The following is a 17,727-nucleotide window of genomic DNA, read 5'->3' as shown; positions in this document are numbered from 1 at the left end:
CAGCCCTTTCATCACGATAAATATTTTCTTCTCTCTGGCCACCAGTTTCATGTTTGCAGGCAAGACTTGTGTCAGTGGGAAGTTGGTTAAAAAAATAAAATAGATTTTTAGGTAATAAGTTCTCAGACACCCCTGATTACTATAAATCACATCACTCAAAACAAATTGTCAGAGAAAAGAAGGACCCTCTGCTTCTGACAAAGGGAAAATATCAACAAAAAACTTCTGTAGGAACTGCATTTTCAACAAAATGTGTATATTTTACTTGGAATATAGCCTTCATTACAAAAGACCAATGAACATTTGCTCAAACACCACATTAGTTAAAAACGCATCAAGAAGTGATCCTTCATCCTTCCTCAGGCAGAATTCGGATAAAATATTCATACATACAAGTGTAAAGCTAGTATAAATAATTACAAAAAAAATGGCACGGCAATAAATACCAACTACTCTTCTTTAAACAAACAAACAGACATAAAACAACCTTAGGATTTGACAGCTGCACTTGGAAATATACCACACGTGACACGACAGTTTCACATTTATGGAAGCTGCTTTTTCAGCACCAGTTCAGTGTTATCTCTTTTCCCTCCTTCTCTTCACGTGTGGTCCCTGCATCACTCCCATCTCCCCATGCTTCCTTTCCCTGATTCGGTCTTTGGTCAACAGTTAGAGGCAGAAAGGAAAACCTAGTGCTCTCCCTGAGGGGGCCTCTGTTAGTGCAGCTTCTCGGCCTGCTAGGACTGTGGTGTGCACAGGAGCAATAATAGGGTGTGATGCATAGGGCAGTGAGGAAGCTTGATGCAGCCGAGTGATCGATGTCCCTTGTGTGCAGGGCACGGCTGCTATTCCTGACACAACAGTTCTCTTGAAAATAATGCCAAGCAAAAGGCAAAGCTTCCCGCTCAGGGTTGGAGTTTGGATTAAAGCAAGAAAAAGGTTCTATCGGGTTCTCATGTAAGTCTTCAGTTATTCCTGGCCAGGTCTGTGCCATTCCTGCGTTCACCCTGCCTGAACTCACCCCTGTGGATCTGTGCTCCAGCCGAGGGAAGGGACACGGTGCTGGCCCCGGGAACAGCCCCATGCCCTGAGTGGTCTTAGCTACATGAGCAATGAACTGTCATCAGCCCAGCTCACAGAGTCTCAAGAAATGCCTGAGGACAGACAGCCCACAAGCACCCAGAAAACCATCACCTGGCTGTAAATGTTCCCTAGCATCGCAGGGGGTCCCTTCCTCCCCACTCAAGAGCAAATGCCCTTCCTTTAACACAGCCTGCCCCTGCAATGCCCACAGGTTTGCCCCTAGAAGAGGAGTTTGTTTGCTCAGGCTGCGGTGTGGGCTTGGCCTGTGCCCAGGGGCCTTTCCCTGCTGGCACTGACCTCGTTCCCTGTTAACTGGGACTGCAGCAGGGCACTGGCAAGGCTGTACAGCCACAGCCAGTCACTGGGCAGCTGGTGTGCCCCTTAGAAGCAAAGGATGTGAACACGTGAAGGATGCACCTTCCTGGGTGAGAAGGATGCGCTTCGTGTCTGTCAGAACCAAGATTCGCCCACTTTCCCCAAAGTCACTCCTGTTCTCCCCCTGGCAAAACACTAGCTGTTGCAGATGTGTGTGTAGGGACAGCAGGTGGACCCTAGGATATACAGCACAGTCCAGGGAGGATACAAGAAACTCCAGTTTTCTCACAGAACTTCTTCCTGCCTTTACCTTGACAACAGAGGTTCTGACCCTACTCACATAGAAATCAACAGCCTGATTCTCACCAAGTACAGCGGTGCCAGACCTTCCAAAATGGAGACCAAAACATTTAAAGCACCAGCTTGGTGATGGTAACAATAGGAGGAATGTCAAAGCCACACACACACATTTTAGGCACAGCAGTTGGTTTCTACTTCAAAGTGAATGTGGTGATGTGGTCCCAGCTGAAGCACTCTCTCTAACAGCACCCTTTTGCAGAGAGGAAAGTACTTACAAGATTTTTACCTGAATCCACATGGAAATACGGTAGTCCCCGGCTATCCAAAGTGCCTCTTTGGCATTAAAGATGCCTGCCACAGAAAGGAGCGCCTAATGAAACACCCCTTTCAGTGTTCCTGACACAGGCTGCAGGTAAGAGGGAAGATCCTGTTTGAAGCAACCCTCCAAAAAAACACACAACGTTACAACATTTTTCGTTTACAATACAGACACAGACACATACAAACACAAGTATTGTGCTGCACAGATGTGCTTCCCCCCAGATCTCTGTGTGCAGCACAACGTGGTTATCATAGTACTTTAGGTGTGTTTTGCCATATACTATATTGCAAAGGTACTTCCTCACACAGGTGGGAATCAGGAGAAAGACATTTCTGGCTGAGAGAGGGAACTGGTGCAAGAAGTGGTACTTGTCCCCAGGTGTACTTTGCAAAGAAAATCCCAGAGGCTGTGCCATTCACCAGCAAGCAGAACCATGACCACCGGTGAACAGTGAGTGTTAGCCTTCATCTCCACACCCAAGAAGCACCCAAACTGGGCAGACACTCAGTGTCTTTCCTCTCTTGCCCCAGTTATCTCTTTTCTCCAAAGACATGGCAGACAACCTTTCTGAGATCTACACAGAGCAATCAAAAATGTTACTGCCCTCAGGCAGGTGTGACTGTTCAGTATCTGAGGCTGCTGGTGAAGGGTCACACGAATGCTCCTCCATCTACTTCAGCACAAGGCCAGCCGATCTGAAATCATCTTCTGTGGACGGGTGGGAACAGACACCTGGTGCATGGCAGCATCTTTGACTCCTCCAGCAATTTGCAATATGATCTAGCTGTTAGATCTTTAATAACCCATTCCTTTTTGTGCTAAAATTTGTCATCGGAAACACAGGAACATAGGAAATGCCAAGTGACATCAGATCAGTGTTGTGGCTCCTAACACGCTCAGCTACTACAAACCGAGTACTAGCACCGTGCAGCACCAGATGTGCATTGCCCCAGCTGCTCATAGTTGCCACCGAGGTCTCCAGTCTTCAGAGAATGGCTTAGCCCTGCAGCCCTGAATTCAATCCCTCAGCCAAAATACCTAAAATCACCACCCGTAATAGTGCTGTCCACTTTCATTGCTATCTGATGCTTTTTAGCCTTCCTATGTTCTTGGCCTCAATGACTTTTGGGGGAAAGGAACTCTTCCACTACTTACACAACAACATTGCACTGTACAGTTCATGTCCTTCTAGGTTTAAATCTCCAGGAGACTTGCATGAACCAAAAGAAAGTTAAATAAAGCAGGACCTCTACATAGCAAAGGAAATAAAATATTATATAATAACATAGGGTTAGTTTAAATTCATATTTGCCCTCAGTGCTAGGTAATCAACCAACTGTATAAAAACATATTTTTCTCGAAATCAAATACATCTTACTATATAAAGATAGCACTGTGAAAGCAAGCCAATTTGTGAAAAAAAAAATAAAAACACCTTTGGAAATGCATGAAGCGTTGCTTTTGTGCTGCATGATAACAGTGAAATGTATTCATTCCCTAATACTGGTTATCTGTTCTCTGGGTCCTACAGTAAGAAATCCTGTAGACGGCTTACAATGCTTGCCTCTTACATCTTGAACCTCCTGTTGATGAAGAACAGAGTGAAACACTATTAAGGTCTATTTCAGTTGCAAAAGCTTTGATATCAGGCCTAGTCAAACAGCAAATTTGCATCTGGACTAACCCAAAGGCATTTCTTTTGCAGTCCCTCCAACCAGTATGCACCAAACAGTTTGGGGAAAGTTCTCCACAAGGAGCTGCTGGGGCCCAGAAGGGCAAACCCAGCCATGGACGTTATTTTGGGCAGGTTGCGCTCGTCACAGTTAGTAAGGTGTTCAGAGCTAATATAGGAGGAAGGCTGGCTAGGAAGCTTATTCTGGACTTGAAAGCCAGAGCAGAGAATTATCGGTGGGCAAAGAGACTTAGCAAAAAAAAAAAAAAAAACACAAACAAACAAACAAACAAAAAAAACAGCAGGAAAAGGAGGGATTAATCATCCGTGAGAGGCCCCAGTAACAGAGCGAGTGGCACTGGGAGTGCCTCCTCTCCTTCCCCACCCCACAGCTCTGCTGGAGAACCTGGACTGCATCCCTTGTGCTCCACAGGGGTCTGCAAGGGTGCCAGGTGTCCGTATGGATGGAGGAACACAGAAGACAGCCCACGCTCTGCTCTTGTTCAGCCCCCCTGATGGGGAGGGTGGAGAGCGGAGGCCTCAGACCAGTGTGAGCATGGTACCCAGGAAGAGTGGCGGGCTAGGGATCACAGCACAGTGCAAGTGTTTTGTGGGCGTGGATATGGATGGGGTTCACTCAGAACAAGGAGCCAGGCTGTGCTGGTGGCCTCCAGCTTTTGTCCAAAGTGACCCCTATTCCTGCTCCAGCTGATCGACTTTTTACCATCTAGATGGTAATTACTAAGGCTGAGCTACAAGTGTCAGAGGGTAAACACCAGATATTCAAAAACCTTGATGCCCCACCATGTCTTGCCTAGCCTACAGGATCTGCACAAAGATCCCTTTCAATGCCTGCTGGGCAAGTAAGACTGTGTGACCACAGCCAGTGCTGGTTGTGGCTACTCTTGGTGAAGGTAGCCTCAGAAAATTCATCCGGGCATAAAGAGGGCGACTAAACCATAAGTAAGATTTTCCTTTTGAAGATATCCTTTCCAGTATCCCATACTGGTAACCCTAACTCTTTTGGTGCAGAAAGGCAGGACACACCATCCTGATGGGACAAAACAACTTGGGACATCCAGAGGGTTGGTGTAGGTAACACCAATCTCTGAGATTTGTCTCAAATCTCCCATAGGAGAGGTGTTAACCCATCACTGATGCAACATTTCGTGCTGTCACTGCCCAATGCTGCATTTGTCATTGAAAAACACTAGTGCCAAATTCACAGCTGTTATTTATAGTTTAACTCTGTCACTTTGGTAGTGGAGGAATAAGAACAGCTTAAAAGACAGAGGGCATCCCAACCTTTACCCTACTTTTGACTTTGGCTTTTCTTCAGGGCTCTTTTGGCCTCTTTGGGTATCAGTTCTCCCATCTGTAAAATGGGATGGCCAGGCTTTAGGCAGCATCTCTACAAAGGAGACTGCAAGAATGAGGCAGCTCTTGCCCAGAGACTGCTGACATTAGAAAGCATGGGGAAATTGCACAGATCCCTCTGGGAAGTTCGATATGGGTAAAATGCATTATCCCAAATGTTTATTCCCAGTCCCCTCCTCGCCCTGGTCTCCCTGAGGAGAAAATCAGGTATACAGATCAGACAGGAATCAACAAGTTCTATTCTACATATGATTGCAACCTAGTGAGAAACAGCCAGATATTTTGTTGCATTCCTTGTGTCCCTTAGAAAACCGAAATATGCAGTGCCATTAAAGCATGGCCACTTTGAGAACAAAATAACTTGGACAAACTCCCCCTTGGTGTAACAAAACTGACATCAACACAGCCACACTACAGCTTTACACCAGGGTTCAAAAATTCTGTCCCATTCACCCCCACCTCCACTGTGGCTGAACTTTTCCCCTGCTCTAAGAGCTTTATCTATATAATATCCCTTTGCGGGGAGGGTAGAGTTGTTATCTTCAACAAACATGGGGAAAAATGGAGGCCTGGACAGACTAATGTATTTGCCCAGCATCATATAGGATGGTCTGTGGAAGAGCAGGGATGTGAACCTGGGGTATCCCAGCTCAGAAACTAATGCCTCCTACCATTCTTTCTCCCTGGAGACTTTAGTGGTGTTGCACGGGAAGGGCAGAGTGGGCCCCGTTTCTTCTGTTGCTTTTTTTTATGAGTGCGATGACGTGGTCTAAATTAAAAGAAAAATACAAAGAGACTGCCGTAAATTATCCATATACAAAGGCCTTATTCACATTTATTCTATGTCCCCTTCACATCTTGCTGGCAGGGTGAAAATGAAGATAACATCCCCCTTCACATGCTCTATGCCTCAGAGGAACACTAGGCAAATGGAAGTGCCCTGGTGACAGGCCATTTGCAAGTCCTGGGGCCAGAAGTTTTTCCTCAAAACACTGACACTTCCCCAGATGCCTGCCAGAACTTGTTAGCCAGGAGCCTCTCTATCCACGTGGCACCCAATGAGGTACAACGAGATTGGAGGGGGCTGGATTTCTGGCTTCCCACCCACCATTCCCACCGATTCCCATAAGAGCCGGTTGTTTTTCTATGGGATTTATGGGCATTCGGTGCCTTAAAATGAAGCTGTGAAAGCGTTTGCCTACATTGTACCCCACTGTGCAGGGCAGCCAAGCTTGGTGGAGTACCAGGATGCTGTTGTTTTGCTGTCTTGCACTGCAGCCCTTATTTAGTAATGAGATTAGAAATGAGGAAGAGCTGCCACACCTGGGTTTACAAGTGCTATGGAGGAAGGCAGCAACAGGGCTTAGCTCTCATTATAACCAGCCCCTGGAAGTCAGGAATTTCCTTTCCTTTCTCCCAAAGGGCTTGGAGGAAAAGCTTTTCTTATTTGACTTTGTTATTTTCTCCAGATCCATCAACTGTCTTGTCTGTGCCGGAAGTAACAACTGAGCTTAATGGACTTCAACATCTTGGGCTGAGGGGAAGTTTTGAGCTGGGACTATGTCAACATGACAATGGACAAGCCAGGATCATTCTCTGATCTCTGCTTATTTTGGGCTCTGTTAACTCTACAAGGGCCTGATTTTGCAAATCCTTGCATGACGGGACAAGGGAAAGGCAGTCAAGGTGTGACTGTAAATGAGGACTGGGATTGCCTAGAAGTGGTAAAGGATTTGCTAGCTGATTCAAGAAAGGACTGATTTGCCCCTTGTCTATAAAATGGATGAGTGTTGAATGATGTTGGCCACAGCAGTTGCACAATGATTTTTAAAGCCAGTTAAGGAGTTTGGACTCCTGACAGCCTGAATGTATTTTACTGATGTCTCATAAGTACGTAGATTACATGGAGATGTGATGAATATAAAGCAATAATAAAGGCTAAGCAGGATTAATGAGCAAAATAATTCCCTACTAAAAACCATCTCTACTTTCACAATCACCTGTATTAGACTACTATGCTCTGTGACCTCTTGATTGCCTTTAGCTGCAAATTATAACACAGAAGATACTCTCAAATGGAAGCACTGGTATTGATTAAGATGTCTTGACAGTTTGGATTTTACTTAAGCAATTACAAGAGCCCTTTCTACAAAACGTATTGATTTTATTCCAGAAAAATAAATTCCCATGTACAATTGGGTTTTCATAACATGAAACAATTAGCCATTTTATTGCTAGTGCATATAGGGTAATGTCACATTTCATACAATTTCAGTACAAGTGAAAAAATATAATATATGGCTGATTGAAACTGATAGCTACATTAACATTTATAGATCTATATAGATTTATTTTACAAGCTGTTAGTAGTTTAGAAGGATATCGGTGTTTTAAACTACCAACATTCATATGGCTCCAATTCAAATATATGAATTGCTTGATGCGCTATAAATATATTCCAAATACATTTTGTTGAAGAAGTCAAAGCTGTGCACTAAAATATATCAAAAACATGCCTCGTGAAAATGCTACAGACAGAGCCCTGACTGTCTATGGAGTATGAAAATGCCACTGATGCTAGCATTAATAGTTGGAAAATGAAAATAATGCCATGATTACTGGGATTAGGTGATGGAGATGTATGCTGTCATCTTATTTAATAGAACTGGGACCAAATTCTTTTCTGTTAATCAATGTAAATCAGGATGAAATCCACAGAAATAGCAGAGTCGCTTCTGGATGAAAGTTAGGTTAACCAAAAACCAGAAACTGGTTGGAGATCAGGTGCAGGCTCACTGGTTTCAGTAGAGCTGGCCTCAGACCTTCACCAGTGGAAGTGAGAGCAGAAGGTGCTCCAGCTGAGTTGTTCCCCTAAGGCTGGCAGGCAGGATGAGAGCTTATAGTCACATTTAGCCAACCCTGCAAATTTCTTAAGTGCCTCCTAAGTTTCAAGTCTTATGAACAGCACCAAGGGCTTCACTGGGGCTGACAGCAAACAGAAACTTAGGCAGGGACTTGAGGATTTTCCAAGGATGGGGAAAAAAGTAGCCCAAGCCCCTGGAACAGTCGGCACAGGCCACATCCTGCTCTTAGATTCATCTGTGCCCAAATCCAAAGCCATCCTGCCAGCATTAACATGGATTACCTCTGCAGAGAATTTGCCCAAAGGATGAGAGGGCCAAGTGCTGGCAGCAAAGAAGGCACTGAGCATCGGATGAGATGGGGAGAGCTGGCAGGGCTGGAATCACAGTCAGTTTGGTAGCTGGCTTCCCTCCCTCCTCCTCCTCACTCTTGACCCCAGAAGGGCCAGGTAGAAGAATGTCGCTGCCTCTGGTACCATTTTTCCCCTTGGTTATTGTAAAACCACAGGGGAACAAAGACTTTTTCTTCCTTTACCCCTCGCTTGGAGCATGTGTTTTCATAGCAGACAGTGGAGGGCGTTCAGCTACCTGTATGGCCTCACATCTGCTCTGGGGCCATACCCTTCCCCACCTTTCTCCAAGAACGCATTGCGTCTGCAAATGACTTGATTCCAGCCCTGCCTTTACCCTAACAGAGGCAGCGGGGACAAGGTTCAGCACGGTTACAGCAGGTTACTGAGGGATGGCAATGTGGTGGCAGTGGTGGGAGGGACTCTGAGTGCACAGGTGGGCTTGCTGGCCAAACTGCCACTGTAGGACCAACCGCAGCCCGGGGCCCAGGGCCCATTGCTTCTTCTCATCTTCCACTCCAGCAAAGCTGGAGCCCTCCCCTGCAACTCAGCACAGAAATGCTCTCTGTGCTGCTCTTGCTCACCGTAAAATTTGACTGATAGACTGGGTCCTCCTCAGGATAGCCATGACCAGCCACTCGCAAGGGGAATAAAGTTGGAGGAAAAGAGTATGAATTCGCCAAGCATGGCTGGCTTTGTGGGAGAGCCTTACTCATGGCAGCACATCTTGCCTTGGCCGAGATTATTAGCACTCCACACTGGCCAGCAGAGAAACAATTTTAATTGCAAAGACGTGCTCAGCCTCATCCGCCTGTGCAAGCAGACCCCCAGTGTAACATGGAGAAGGGGCTCCAAAGAAATTGGAACAATATAGATTCTGAAGTAATTGTAGTTTTGCTTGGGGAAGAGGAAGCATTTTCCTTGGGAGAACGGCTCTTTTTAAAAAAGGATGAGTTGGGGACCTCAGCACAGAATCTTTAGGATGGATTTTGCCTCAAATCCTGGCAAAACTCTTAGTTTAACATTTAAGATATACTAGAAGCTGTTGTTTTAATACAGACTAGGTCAACTCCAAACCCATCTTCAAAACAATATCTGATTCCACGAGTACTTTGTCCACATGGTTAAAGCCAGCCCTTAATGTTCTACCCTTGAATAACTCAGGATGTGTTAGCTGTTAAGTCCATTTGTCTCTTGCCTTACTTGTTTAAAGCTTTCTCCAGATATTCCTGGATCCACTTTAGCTTGGGATCAATGCACACTTGCTTGCTGTTGCTCTTGAGCCTTGCACTGCCAAAGGAGAAAAGTCAGGGTGAGTCTCATGTGTGGCACCCCTCAGCCCACACCCCCCCGCACACCTTATTCTGCACACAGGTTTGCAACCCTATCACACATAGTAGAGCTGTGTCCGACTTCCCTGTGTGTCAGTGCTGCTCTCAGATGACTCGTGAAGAGGCTGGGATATCCTTGCCACCCTCGAGGCACCTAATATAAACACAGCTTGGAGTACTGGTAGGGTTTGTCCCCCCAAGTGCTGATTCCTGTGCTGGCATGCACGCTGGGGGGAAGAGATGCAGAACTTGAATCTAGGTTTTCCAGTTCCTATCTGGGCTGCTACATGTTCAGTGCTGGGAACAGCTAAATTTCATTTGAAAAGAATAGTGTGGTAAATATAGGTCATTTCTGCAAGGAGTTAATTAAGAACATCTTTCAGATTCAACCACAAACTGAATGTTTGTATGTTTTGAAGATGGACACCAAACCATATCTCCTGAATGTCCTGAAAGTGTCTGGTCACTCCTTCACTTTTTGTTTTACTCTATACTGAGCTAGCAGGAAGATGATTGTGTTCCACCATAGTGCCAGAGGCAAATTTTCCCTCGTATATTCAGTCAGCACTGGAAAAAAAAAAGGAGAAATTTCTTGAGGGGCTTTTCCTGCATGTTTGAGCTGCTCCTTCCATGCCACACCTAAGCAAATTTAAATCTGCTAAGAAGTCGTAGAAAAGGGGACAAGTGTCTGAAGCAAATTCCCTGTGATGACCTGGGGTTTGGGTTACCTGCATTTTTCATACAGTAGCAGTACAAACAGCTTGTCACCCATACCAGGAGGTCTGACCCTCCAGGGCCCTCAGGGCCTCTGAAGAGCGCAGTGATCCCTCGCTTTCCCCAGAGGGCCCTGCCTCTGCCCCAGCTGCTTGGAAGCCTCCCCTTAAACAGCCTTGCCACGTAAAAGTGCCAAGAACAGCAATTCCATGGAAGTGCCCATAGGAGTAAGTTCAGTTCTTGCTTAAGCATTTTGTTGGATGGAGGCCAAAATGTTCCCAACTTCATAAAGCAAAGTCTGCAGAATATAAAAATGTGGAGTAAGAAGAGGTCAAAAAGGCTCCTTGGTCTGAAGTTATGCAACAACACAGTTGTAACATAAACACATTGAAGATCCAGTCCTGCAAACCCCGTGCCAATAAAGTGATGAATGGGCCTAATTCATATTTCCCTTACAGTAGTGCCAAGCTGGAGAATTTCCAGTGAAGTGATACCAACAGTGAGAATGGATTTGCTGATGTTAGCAGTGCTGGGGAAGTACTAAGCTGGCCGTATGGAGTACAGAACCAAAAGCACACGTCACCACCCTCCTGCCACAGGAGATGGAACTCCCCTCGTCAAGGATTAAGAAACTGAGTTTCTGGACATTTATTTCCGAGTTTGGCAGCCTCTGATCCTTGCATGGCCGTGGCAGAGACCTAAGCAGAGACCTAAGCTCCTAAGTAAGGAGCCTTCATCTGAATGGGTTTTGGTGTATTCTTTAGGATGCAATTAAATGCATGCTAAAAAAGCCTATTTCCTTGTGTTGAAAAGCAGGGAAATTGGGGTGGGCTTCGTAGAAGCAGACATCCACAAAGGAGAGTTCTGGATTTGGGGAGATTACTCCCGGTGGAACTGAAGACAAAGGCCTGCTCTTAGGCTTTTTGTTCAGGTATAATTCCCCTCAAATAGAAAGGGAAATGTACTTGATTGAAAAAGCCTGAGCTCTTTCCTTAAAAATCTGTATGAATTCAGTGACATTCTCTACTCTTGCAAACAGCTTTTAAGTCACTCACACTTTCACTGTGCAACATGTATGTAATGAATTCAGAGCGTGGTTGAGCTGAGAAACCACTTCAAGCATCAAAATGATAAATTAGTTTTGATTCCATTTCAACTCCTCTTTTAGCAAAGCTCAAACTTTCAGGAGCATTTGGAGGGAAGTTTTTGGTTTAAGTACCTTACATTTTTAAGTAACAGAAAGATGGTGACCTGTAGGTTCATGTGTTTTGTATGCTACTGGATCCTGTTCCAAACAGACACACTTGGATCAGGAATGGGGCAAGAACATGTGCTGTGTTTCTGTATTTCGTGCTCTTAACCATTCACTAATGACTATGATCCCATGTTAATTAAGAGAAAAACTATATACTGTATCCAATATTAAGTGCCTGCTGTTTTCTTGAATCTACTCCAGAAAATTCCAGATCTTCTATAAAGCCTTAGCATTGGGACCCTTATGACACCGACTGACAGTCCCAGAACACAAATCCATACACTATTTGCCTTTTGGATGCTTGCCTCCAAAATTGTTTATAGGTAGAGATCAGAGTTAGTCACAGCTGGTTTTGCCATTTTTCTGAAAGGAAATTATTTCTCAGCTGGGTTTTACATTTTTTCTCACTGTCCTCCACCAAGTCCTAAGGCAGAACCACACATGTGAAAGTGTAGATGATCTGCACAGAGTGGTTTAAAAAAAAATAAATCATATGAATAAACAACTGTTCACAAATTGATGCACACCCTTAAATACATCTGTATATTCCTGAGAAATATCATGAAACCACATCAGTTTTCTTAATGCAGAAATGTTTTGGATGACAAAGAACGGATTTTTACAGCATTTAAGTTACAACTGGAAGAGCTCAATGTGGATCCACACAGAACCAGTGCTGGGAGCACTGCAGTGTAGTCACTGATAAACCCAGTGCAGTCACTGAGACACCCTTACAGAGGTCAATACAAGTTGATGGTAGTAATGCTTCCTTGCAATGAAAAGATGAATGCTGATTTGAAGGAGGGAGTCACCCATGAAAAAATGAACCCAAAAGACCCCCTTAAAATCACACACAGAAAAAAAAAAAAAAAATCATCAACCCCATTTTTCCTGAAAATCGGTGTTTCTTGTTAGCAAAAAGGGAGAGGTGATTTTCCATTGGTTATGCACCTTTTCTCTCCTGCTGTGATCTGTGATTTACTGGAGTCAGACACTGCCCGCTAAGTGTGACCAGACTCAGACCACTGTAAAGTTTTTTTTTTCTTAAGGCGTGAAGCTCTACGTATAAGGGACTGCCTGCCTGATGTTCCTGCTCACGTACCTGCGGGAGAAACATGGGATCACAGGGAGCTCAGAGGTGGAACACCACTGGAAACATCCAGAGCTGGGCTCCGGGGGTGGGTGGTGGGTAAAGCAGAGTACGGGGTAGAGAGGTGAGCTGGGAATCACGACATGAGACACAGACCTAACTGCAGCAAGGGGAAGGGCTGACCAGCAAATGGAGCAGAAACCAGCCCTGTGATTCTCCCTTTTGACCCCCGAGATTTGCACCCAACTGGAAAGAATGAGAGACTTACACAATCTGAAGTGAGCAGTTGGGGGTGGAGAGGATTTTGAGGTGCTTAATGTTGGCTCTTGCCACGTTGCTCTCGTAGAATCGACAGGGACATCGGTAAGTCAGGCTGACGGGTTTCTCTGTGGGACACAGGGAGAGAAAGGACATGTTACTGCCTCCTGCTCCGGGTCAGCAGCAGATACACAGACCAGGCACGACAAAGTCCTCTCTTGCCTCCCAAATATGCAGGTGGAAAGAAAAAAAAAAAAAAGCAATAGAAAAGCTGTATCTTTGGAAGAGCATTTGTCCACAGCTCACAGCTCAATTCTTTCACCCCACTACCCAGCCTTTTAATCCCGGTGCGTGGGATTTTGGAAGACAAAAGAAGAGGGAGAGAAAATGGAGATAAGAAAAGAAGAAGAGATTAGAATAAGCAGCCCCTCCATTGTGCGGGGATGCTCCTGGTAATTAGACAAGATAAAGGCCAAAAGAGGGGGCACTTGTCCTCAGTGTTGTTCTTGCCAAATGATTTTGACCCGAGGCCAAATTAGAAGGTAGCCAGAAGAAAGCGATGAATTCCAAAGAGATCAGATCAAAACGGCTCAGCTCAGGTGCAGGCTTTCAGGGGGGACTTACTGGCTACAGAAAAGCGCCGAGTCTTTCGGCCTTTCCCAGGGCCCGGCGGCTGACCTTTCCCCACTGCAGCCAACCCTTACTTTCAGAGATGCTCGCACAAGGAGGTGTGAGCGGGAGATGTGAAATCCCAGTGGTTTTGCAGGAGAGATTTGGGGTCTTTTGAACTTCCTCCAGCCCATGGCAAAGTAATGGCAACTCGAGAAGACAGCTATCAGGCAGTGTGTTCCCCAGGCACTCATCAGGGACCACCGGGCTGGAGGAGAGTCTCATCGCCAGCGTCACGAGGGGCAGAATTAAATTTATCCCCTGGGTTAAAAGTCAGCAATATATATGCATGCAGAGCTGAGGAAAGCTGCCTGGCTTTCACCACAGCATCCGATGCAGCCCTGCTAGATGATTTCTCCATGGAAGGACTTAATTACTGGCAACCAAGCGCACGTAAATGAAGTCCTTGCTCTGTGTGGAAGCTTCGAAGCCCCATGCACAATACAACACAAACACAGCACCTTTGCCTGGGAGTCTAGAAGGACCTGCCTAAGATTTTAAATGGTATCTCACTGGAGCAGTTTTCAGACTCCAGGAAGAACTGAATTCATAGAGAAGGTCCTAAGCCACAAGGTCTGGCTCACGGTGTCGATGGTCAGATCTGTATCTGACAGACTTTAGATCCCACACAGCAATCTGCCACCCTGTGTATGTAGCCACACAGGAGCACTCGCAGCATCTAAGCCCTGCTCCCTTAAAGGCAGACGAAGAGCTAAAGAGCAGGGAAAGGCCTGGAATCCCTAAGCTCTCTTCTAGGAAGGTGAGAAATGACACAGCTTTTCAAAGTGCAGCTGATCTGCACGTATTGCATATTTACCAACACCTGTCCCTAGCGCACATAACCACGGACAGCCTGGTGATGTTACCCTGTCCTTGGGAAGGAAAATCCTTTTTTTTTCTGAGCACTTCTAACGAGATGAGCCAGAGTCTGATCCCACTGGCAGACAGGCAAACAGAGAAATTCATCAGTGGAGTTCTTCCAGATTCACACCTGAATCAGGACTAGAAGTTAACAAAATTGGAGGTCATTTTCCACTAGCTTCATGGCAACCCATCAGTCCAAATAATTATATCATTTATGAGTGAATAAATGGGAGAAGGAGCTCCCGTCTGTCATGCAAAGGGAGAAGAAGGGCTGCGGGGTGAGCCCCCAGATGCGCTATATGGACTAGTGCTAGTGAGGAAGGGAGGGAGAAGGGCACTGGGATTTCTCACTGCATATCTGTGCCTCATAGCTACACATCAGTGCATTTATATAGGAAAGGGAGGCTGAAACCGCAGGCAGTCATATAGCAACTCTCCGCACATCTGCAGAGGAAGCACCTCTGCAGGCTCGTACTGACAAAGTGAGTTTAAGCTTTACCCTACACAGTGTTCCGATCTGTGACTTGAGAATGCAATCCCGTCTTCTCTGAGACTGGGAGAGGGACTTTCGATCCCATCCCACTCACTTGAAATCGGGAGAGAAAGCTTAACCATGGCCAACATGTTTCTAAATCCCGAAGTTGTTTCCTGCCCAGAAAAAGGGCATCCAGCACCGCGAGGCAGAGGGCATGCCCAGCATTCGGTGTTCTGTCACCCCAATGCAAGGCGCAGTGACAACTCCCATGCCAGCACAAGAATCCCTTTGGCATTTCTGTGCTCCTTGCTCGCTGACCAGCTAGAGACACAGAGTGGCACGGACGGCAGCACAGGCACCGGGGCAGCTCTCAGCACCATTCCCAGGGAACCGACATCCCCTGCCCCTGCCCCGCCAGCGCTCCAGCTCTCGGAGCGTGGCTGTGGCTCACTCTGCTCCCAGCAAGCCTCCTGCCAGGGAAACCCAGCGCACACAGCGCTCCCCGACACGGGAACCCCTACAGCAAGAAGCAGACGGGACACTGCTGGTCCTGCCCCATGGCTGACAAGCATATCTTTCTTTATCACATTTCAGAATTTGAAACAAATTGTTCCACACGCAGTAAAGCTGATTAAGCCAGTAACTCCATGGGCTTGCACTGCAGGAGTGGATGCTCTGTGGGTTCCCCGATGTCTAATAAACACTGAGCACAAGCTGAGGCTACTCTCTCCTATGGTCTGTTAATTGTACCGTTACATGAAAACACCAACTTAGCTTTCATGAAACTGACTGTGCATAAAGCTTTTGAGAACTTTATCTGTCTAGCACATTCGGTTGAAATGGGTGACAGAAGAGCTAGATGCTATTCAGACACCTCTCTGTCACTCCTGCAGCCGCACATCCTTAGACAAAAAGAAAAAGAAAGCAACATTTTTGCTCTTGACTAGCAGGACTTATGTTTTTAACAGTTTGACTCTTTTCTGACCCAGAGCTGAGTTTTGCTGGCTCTGAACACCCACCTCTGCTGACAAATTCTCTCTAACCCAATGTGCTCACTGAAATCTCCCCCGTAGGGTGGACGCTTATCAAAGCTGGCCGGTCAGAGCAAGCGAGGGAAGCTCTGACCAGGCAAGCAGGCTGGACACGAACTGACGAACCATTTGAAACAACGCAAGCATCATTTTACTCCTGTTCATCCAAAGCTACATTTGGCGGTATCAGGAGAGGGCTGGCAACTTTTTAAGACCAGAACAGCTCCAGTTCCCTAGGGAACAAGACCGTGATAGGTAAAACCAGCTTTACCAGGATGGCCAAGAAGAACTTGGAGCTCACCTGCCCTCCAGAACAAGACAGCCCCGCAACCCTCATCTGGATCAGGGTTGAGAGCACTACTTGACGTGCAAAGAAACAGGCAAAAAGCTGTTAGCACCGCAATCCTGTGGTGTCAGTCTCCTTACACCAGTTTTTCTCCGACAGCTCTAAGCCATTCCTCGCCCGAGCAGCCGGGCCCCCCACGCTCGCCCTGCCATGAAGACACCGCAGCGGTTCGCCCCGGCCACACGGCCTGCCTCCGCCTTCGGCACCGAGCTATTGGGATCATCGGGAGCAATTAACTCGCTCCGGCTAAACAAAGGGGCACCGGGAGGGGACCCTTCCCCGCCCCGGGGGGGGGGGGAACACCCAAGTTTCGGTCCCCAGAACGGACCAACGCGACGGGAGCGGCGGCTGCTGGGGACGCTCGGTGCCGAGCCGGGGCGCTTCCGAGGGGGGGGACAAACGTGGCACACCTGTGCCAGCGGGGGACCGGGGCTCCCGGCGCCGAGAGACCCCCGGAGGCTGCGGGCAGGGGTCCCGCGGCTCCCCGACCCCTGCTCCGGGGACCCTGCGGGGACAGGCGGCCGCGGTGGCAGCGCCCCGTGGCGCTCGTCGGCGGGCAGCCCGTATTGCCCCGGGGCAGTTCGGGGTCCCCTTTTTGCTCCCCGTTCTCGGAGCCCCCCGAAACCTCCCCGGGGGGCTGCGGGAGCGAGCGGGGGATGCCCGCCGAGCGCCCGCTGCGGCTCAGCGCTGCCCCGATCGAGGGAACGGGGACAGAAGAGGCACGGGACCGGCCGCCTGGTTCTCATTTCTTGCAACTTTTTTTTCTCTCTTTAGTGGAAATCAAGGCGCACATTTTGCAGCCCAAACGCCTCCCTGCGGAGCGAGCGCTGTCGGAGGCTCCCAGCTCCAGCAACCCCCGCATCCCCTCGTCCTCCTGCCGGGGCTTTCCGGCGGGCAGGATGGGTCCCGGCGGCATCCCACTTACCCTCCGAGAGGGAGACGAGGGCCAGGGCGAAGGCGAGCAGGGCGAGGGCGCGGAGCTCCATGCTGGGCGCTGTGCTGCTCGTCCCGGCGGCGGCCGCGCTCTGAGCGAGTCCCCTCCTCCCCTGCCTCTATAGAGGGGCCGGGGGAGGGGAGCAGGGGGAGTAGCCAGCCTATGATTTATTGCCCGTGGCATGTTATTACATCCTTCCTCTGTTAAAAAATGCTTGGAAAGGGACCAAAAAAAGAGCGAGGGCTTTCTCGCTCCGCCAGCACCGCGGTCTCCCCCCTCCCCGGGCAGCAAAGAGCCTTCCCCGCTCCCCCCCATCCCATCCCGGCCGACGGCTGGGATCTCGGGCACTGCAGGCAGCCCGGGCCGGGGCAGGGAGCTGCTGCTCCAAGCCCCCAGCCTCGGCCTGCTCCGGGCGTCCCGACCCCGCAGGTCCCGGCCCCGAGCCGCCAGGCTCCCCCCGGGGACGCATCCTGCCAC

The 17,727-nt window shown here is 47.9% G+C and overlaps 3 protein-coding genes across 5 annotated transcripts in view; 2 read left to right on the top strand and 1 right to left on the bottom strand.

The window, feature by feature from the left end:
• Positions 1-235: 235 nt before the first annotated feature.
• On the bottom strand, positions 236-17,455 carry CXCL12 (C-X-C motif chemokine ligand 12). 3 transcript variants are annotated; one of them, XM_035549139.2, is made up of 5 exons: positions 17,242-17,386; positions 12,942-13,059; positions 9,487-9,573; positions 5,744-5,841; positions 236-3,606 (listed from the first exon to the last, which is right to left on the bottom strand). In XM_035549139.2, exons 1-5 carry the CDS (start codon positions 17,300-17,302, stop codon positions 3,575-3,577), a joined length of 396 nt encoding a protein of 131 aa, XP_035405032.1. In that variant the 5' UTR covers positions 17,303-17,386; the 3' UTR covers positions 236-3,574. The 3 variants fall into 3 exon arrangements, with proteins under 3 accessions (XP_035405032.1, XP_050567743.1, XP_050567744.1); XM_050711786.1 differs by lacking the exon at positions 5,744-5,841; XM_050711787.1 differs by lacking the exons at positions 236-3,606; positions 5,744-5,841 and having other exon boundaries at positions 7,273-9,573; positions 17,242-17,455.
• Positions 12,775-17,727, top strand: part of FAS (Fas cell surface death receptor) — a 250,540-nt gene continuing 245,587 nt past the window's right edge. The window contains exon 1 of the mRNA XM_035537491.2: positions 12,775-12,790. The gene's annotated coding sequence lies outside the window, so the exon portion shown is untranslated. The remainder of the gene's footprint in view (positions 12,791-17,727) is intronic.
• The window catches only part of LOC118246182 (interferon-induced protein with tetratricopeptide repeats 5-like), a 348,670-nt gene continuing 343,723 nt past the window's right edge, over positions 12,781-17,727 (top strand). Inside the window, exon 1 of the mRNA XM_035543061.2 lies at positions 12,781-12,789. The gene's annotated coding sequence lies outside the window, so the exon portion shown is untranslated. The remainder of the gene's footprint in view (positions 12,790-17,727) is intronic.

The sequence above is a fragment of the Cygnus atratus genome, chromosome 7, assembly GCF_013377495.2.
Source record: "Cygnus atratus isolate AKBS03 ecotype Queensland, Australia chromosome 7, CAtr_DNAZoo_HiC_assembly, whole genome shotgun sequence".
In the NCBI taxonomy this organism is placed as follows: Eukaryota; Metazoa; Chordata; class Aves; order Anseriformes; family Anatidae; genus Cygnus; species Cygnus atratus.
The sequence above is the reverse complement of the archived record's forward strand: the minus strand, read 5'-3'. Positions and strand labels throughout refer to the sequence as shown.

Coding starts and splice junctions, on each gene's coding strand:
- CXCL12 (XM_035549139.2), bottom strand. CDS start 17,302: ATGGAGCTCCGCGCCCTCGCCCTGCTCGCCTTCGCCCTGGCCCTCGTC. Junction 9,574..12,941: donor AACTGCTCACTTCAGATTGT/GTAAGTCTCTCA, acceptor CTCCTTTGGCAG/TGCAAGGCTCAAGAGCAACA. Junction 5,842..9,486: donor CTGGAGAAAGCTTTAAACAA/GTAAGGCAAGAG, acceptor CTTTTAATTTAG/ACCACGTCATCGCACTCATA.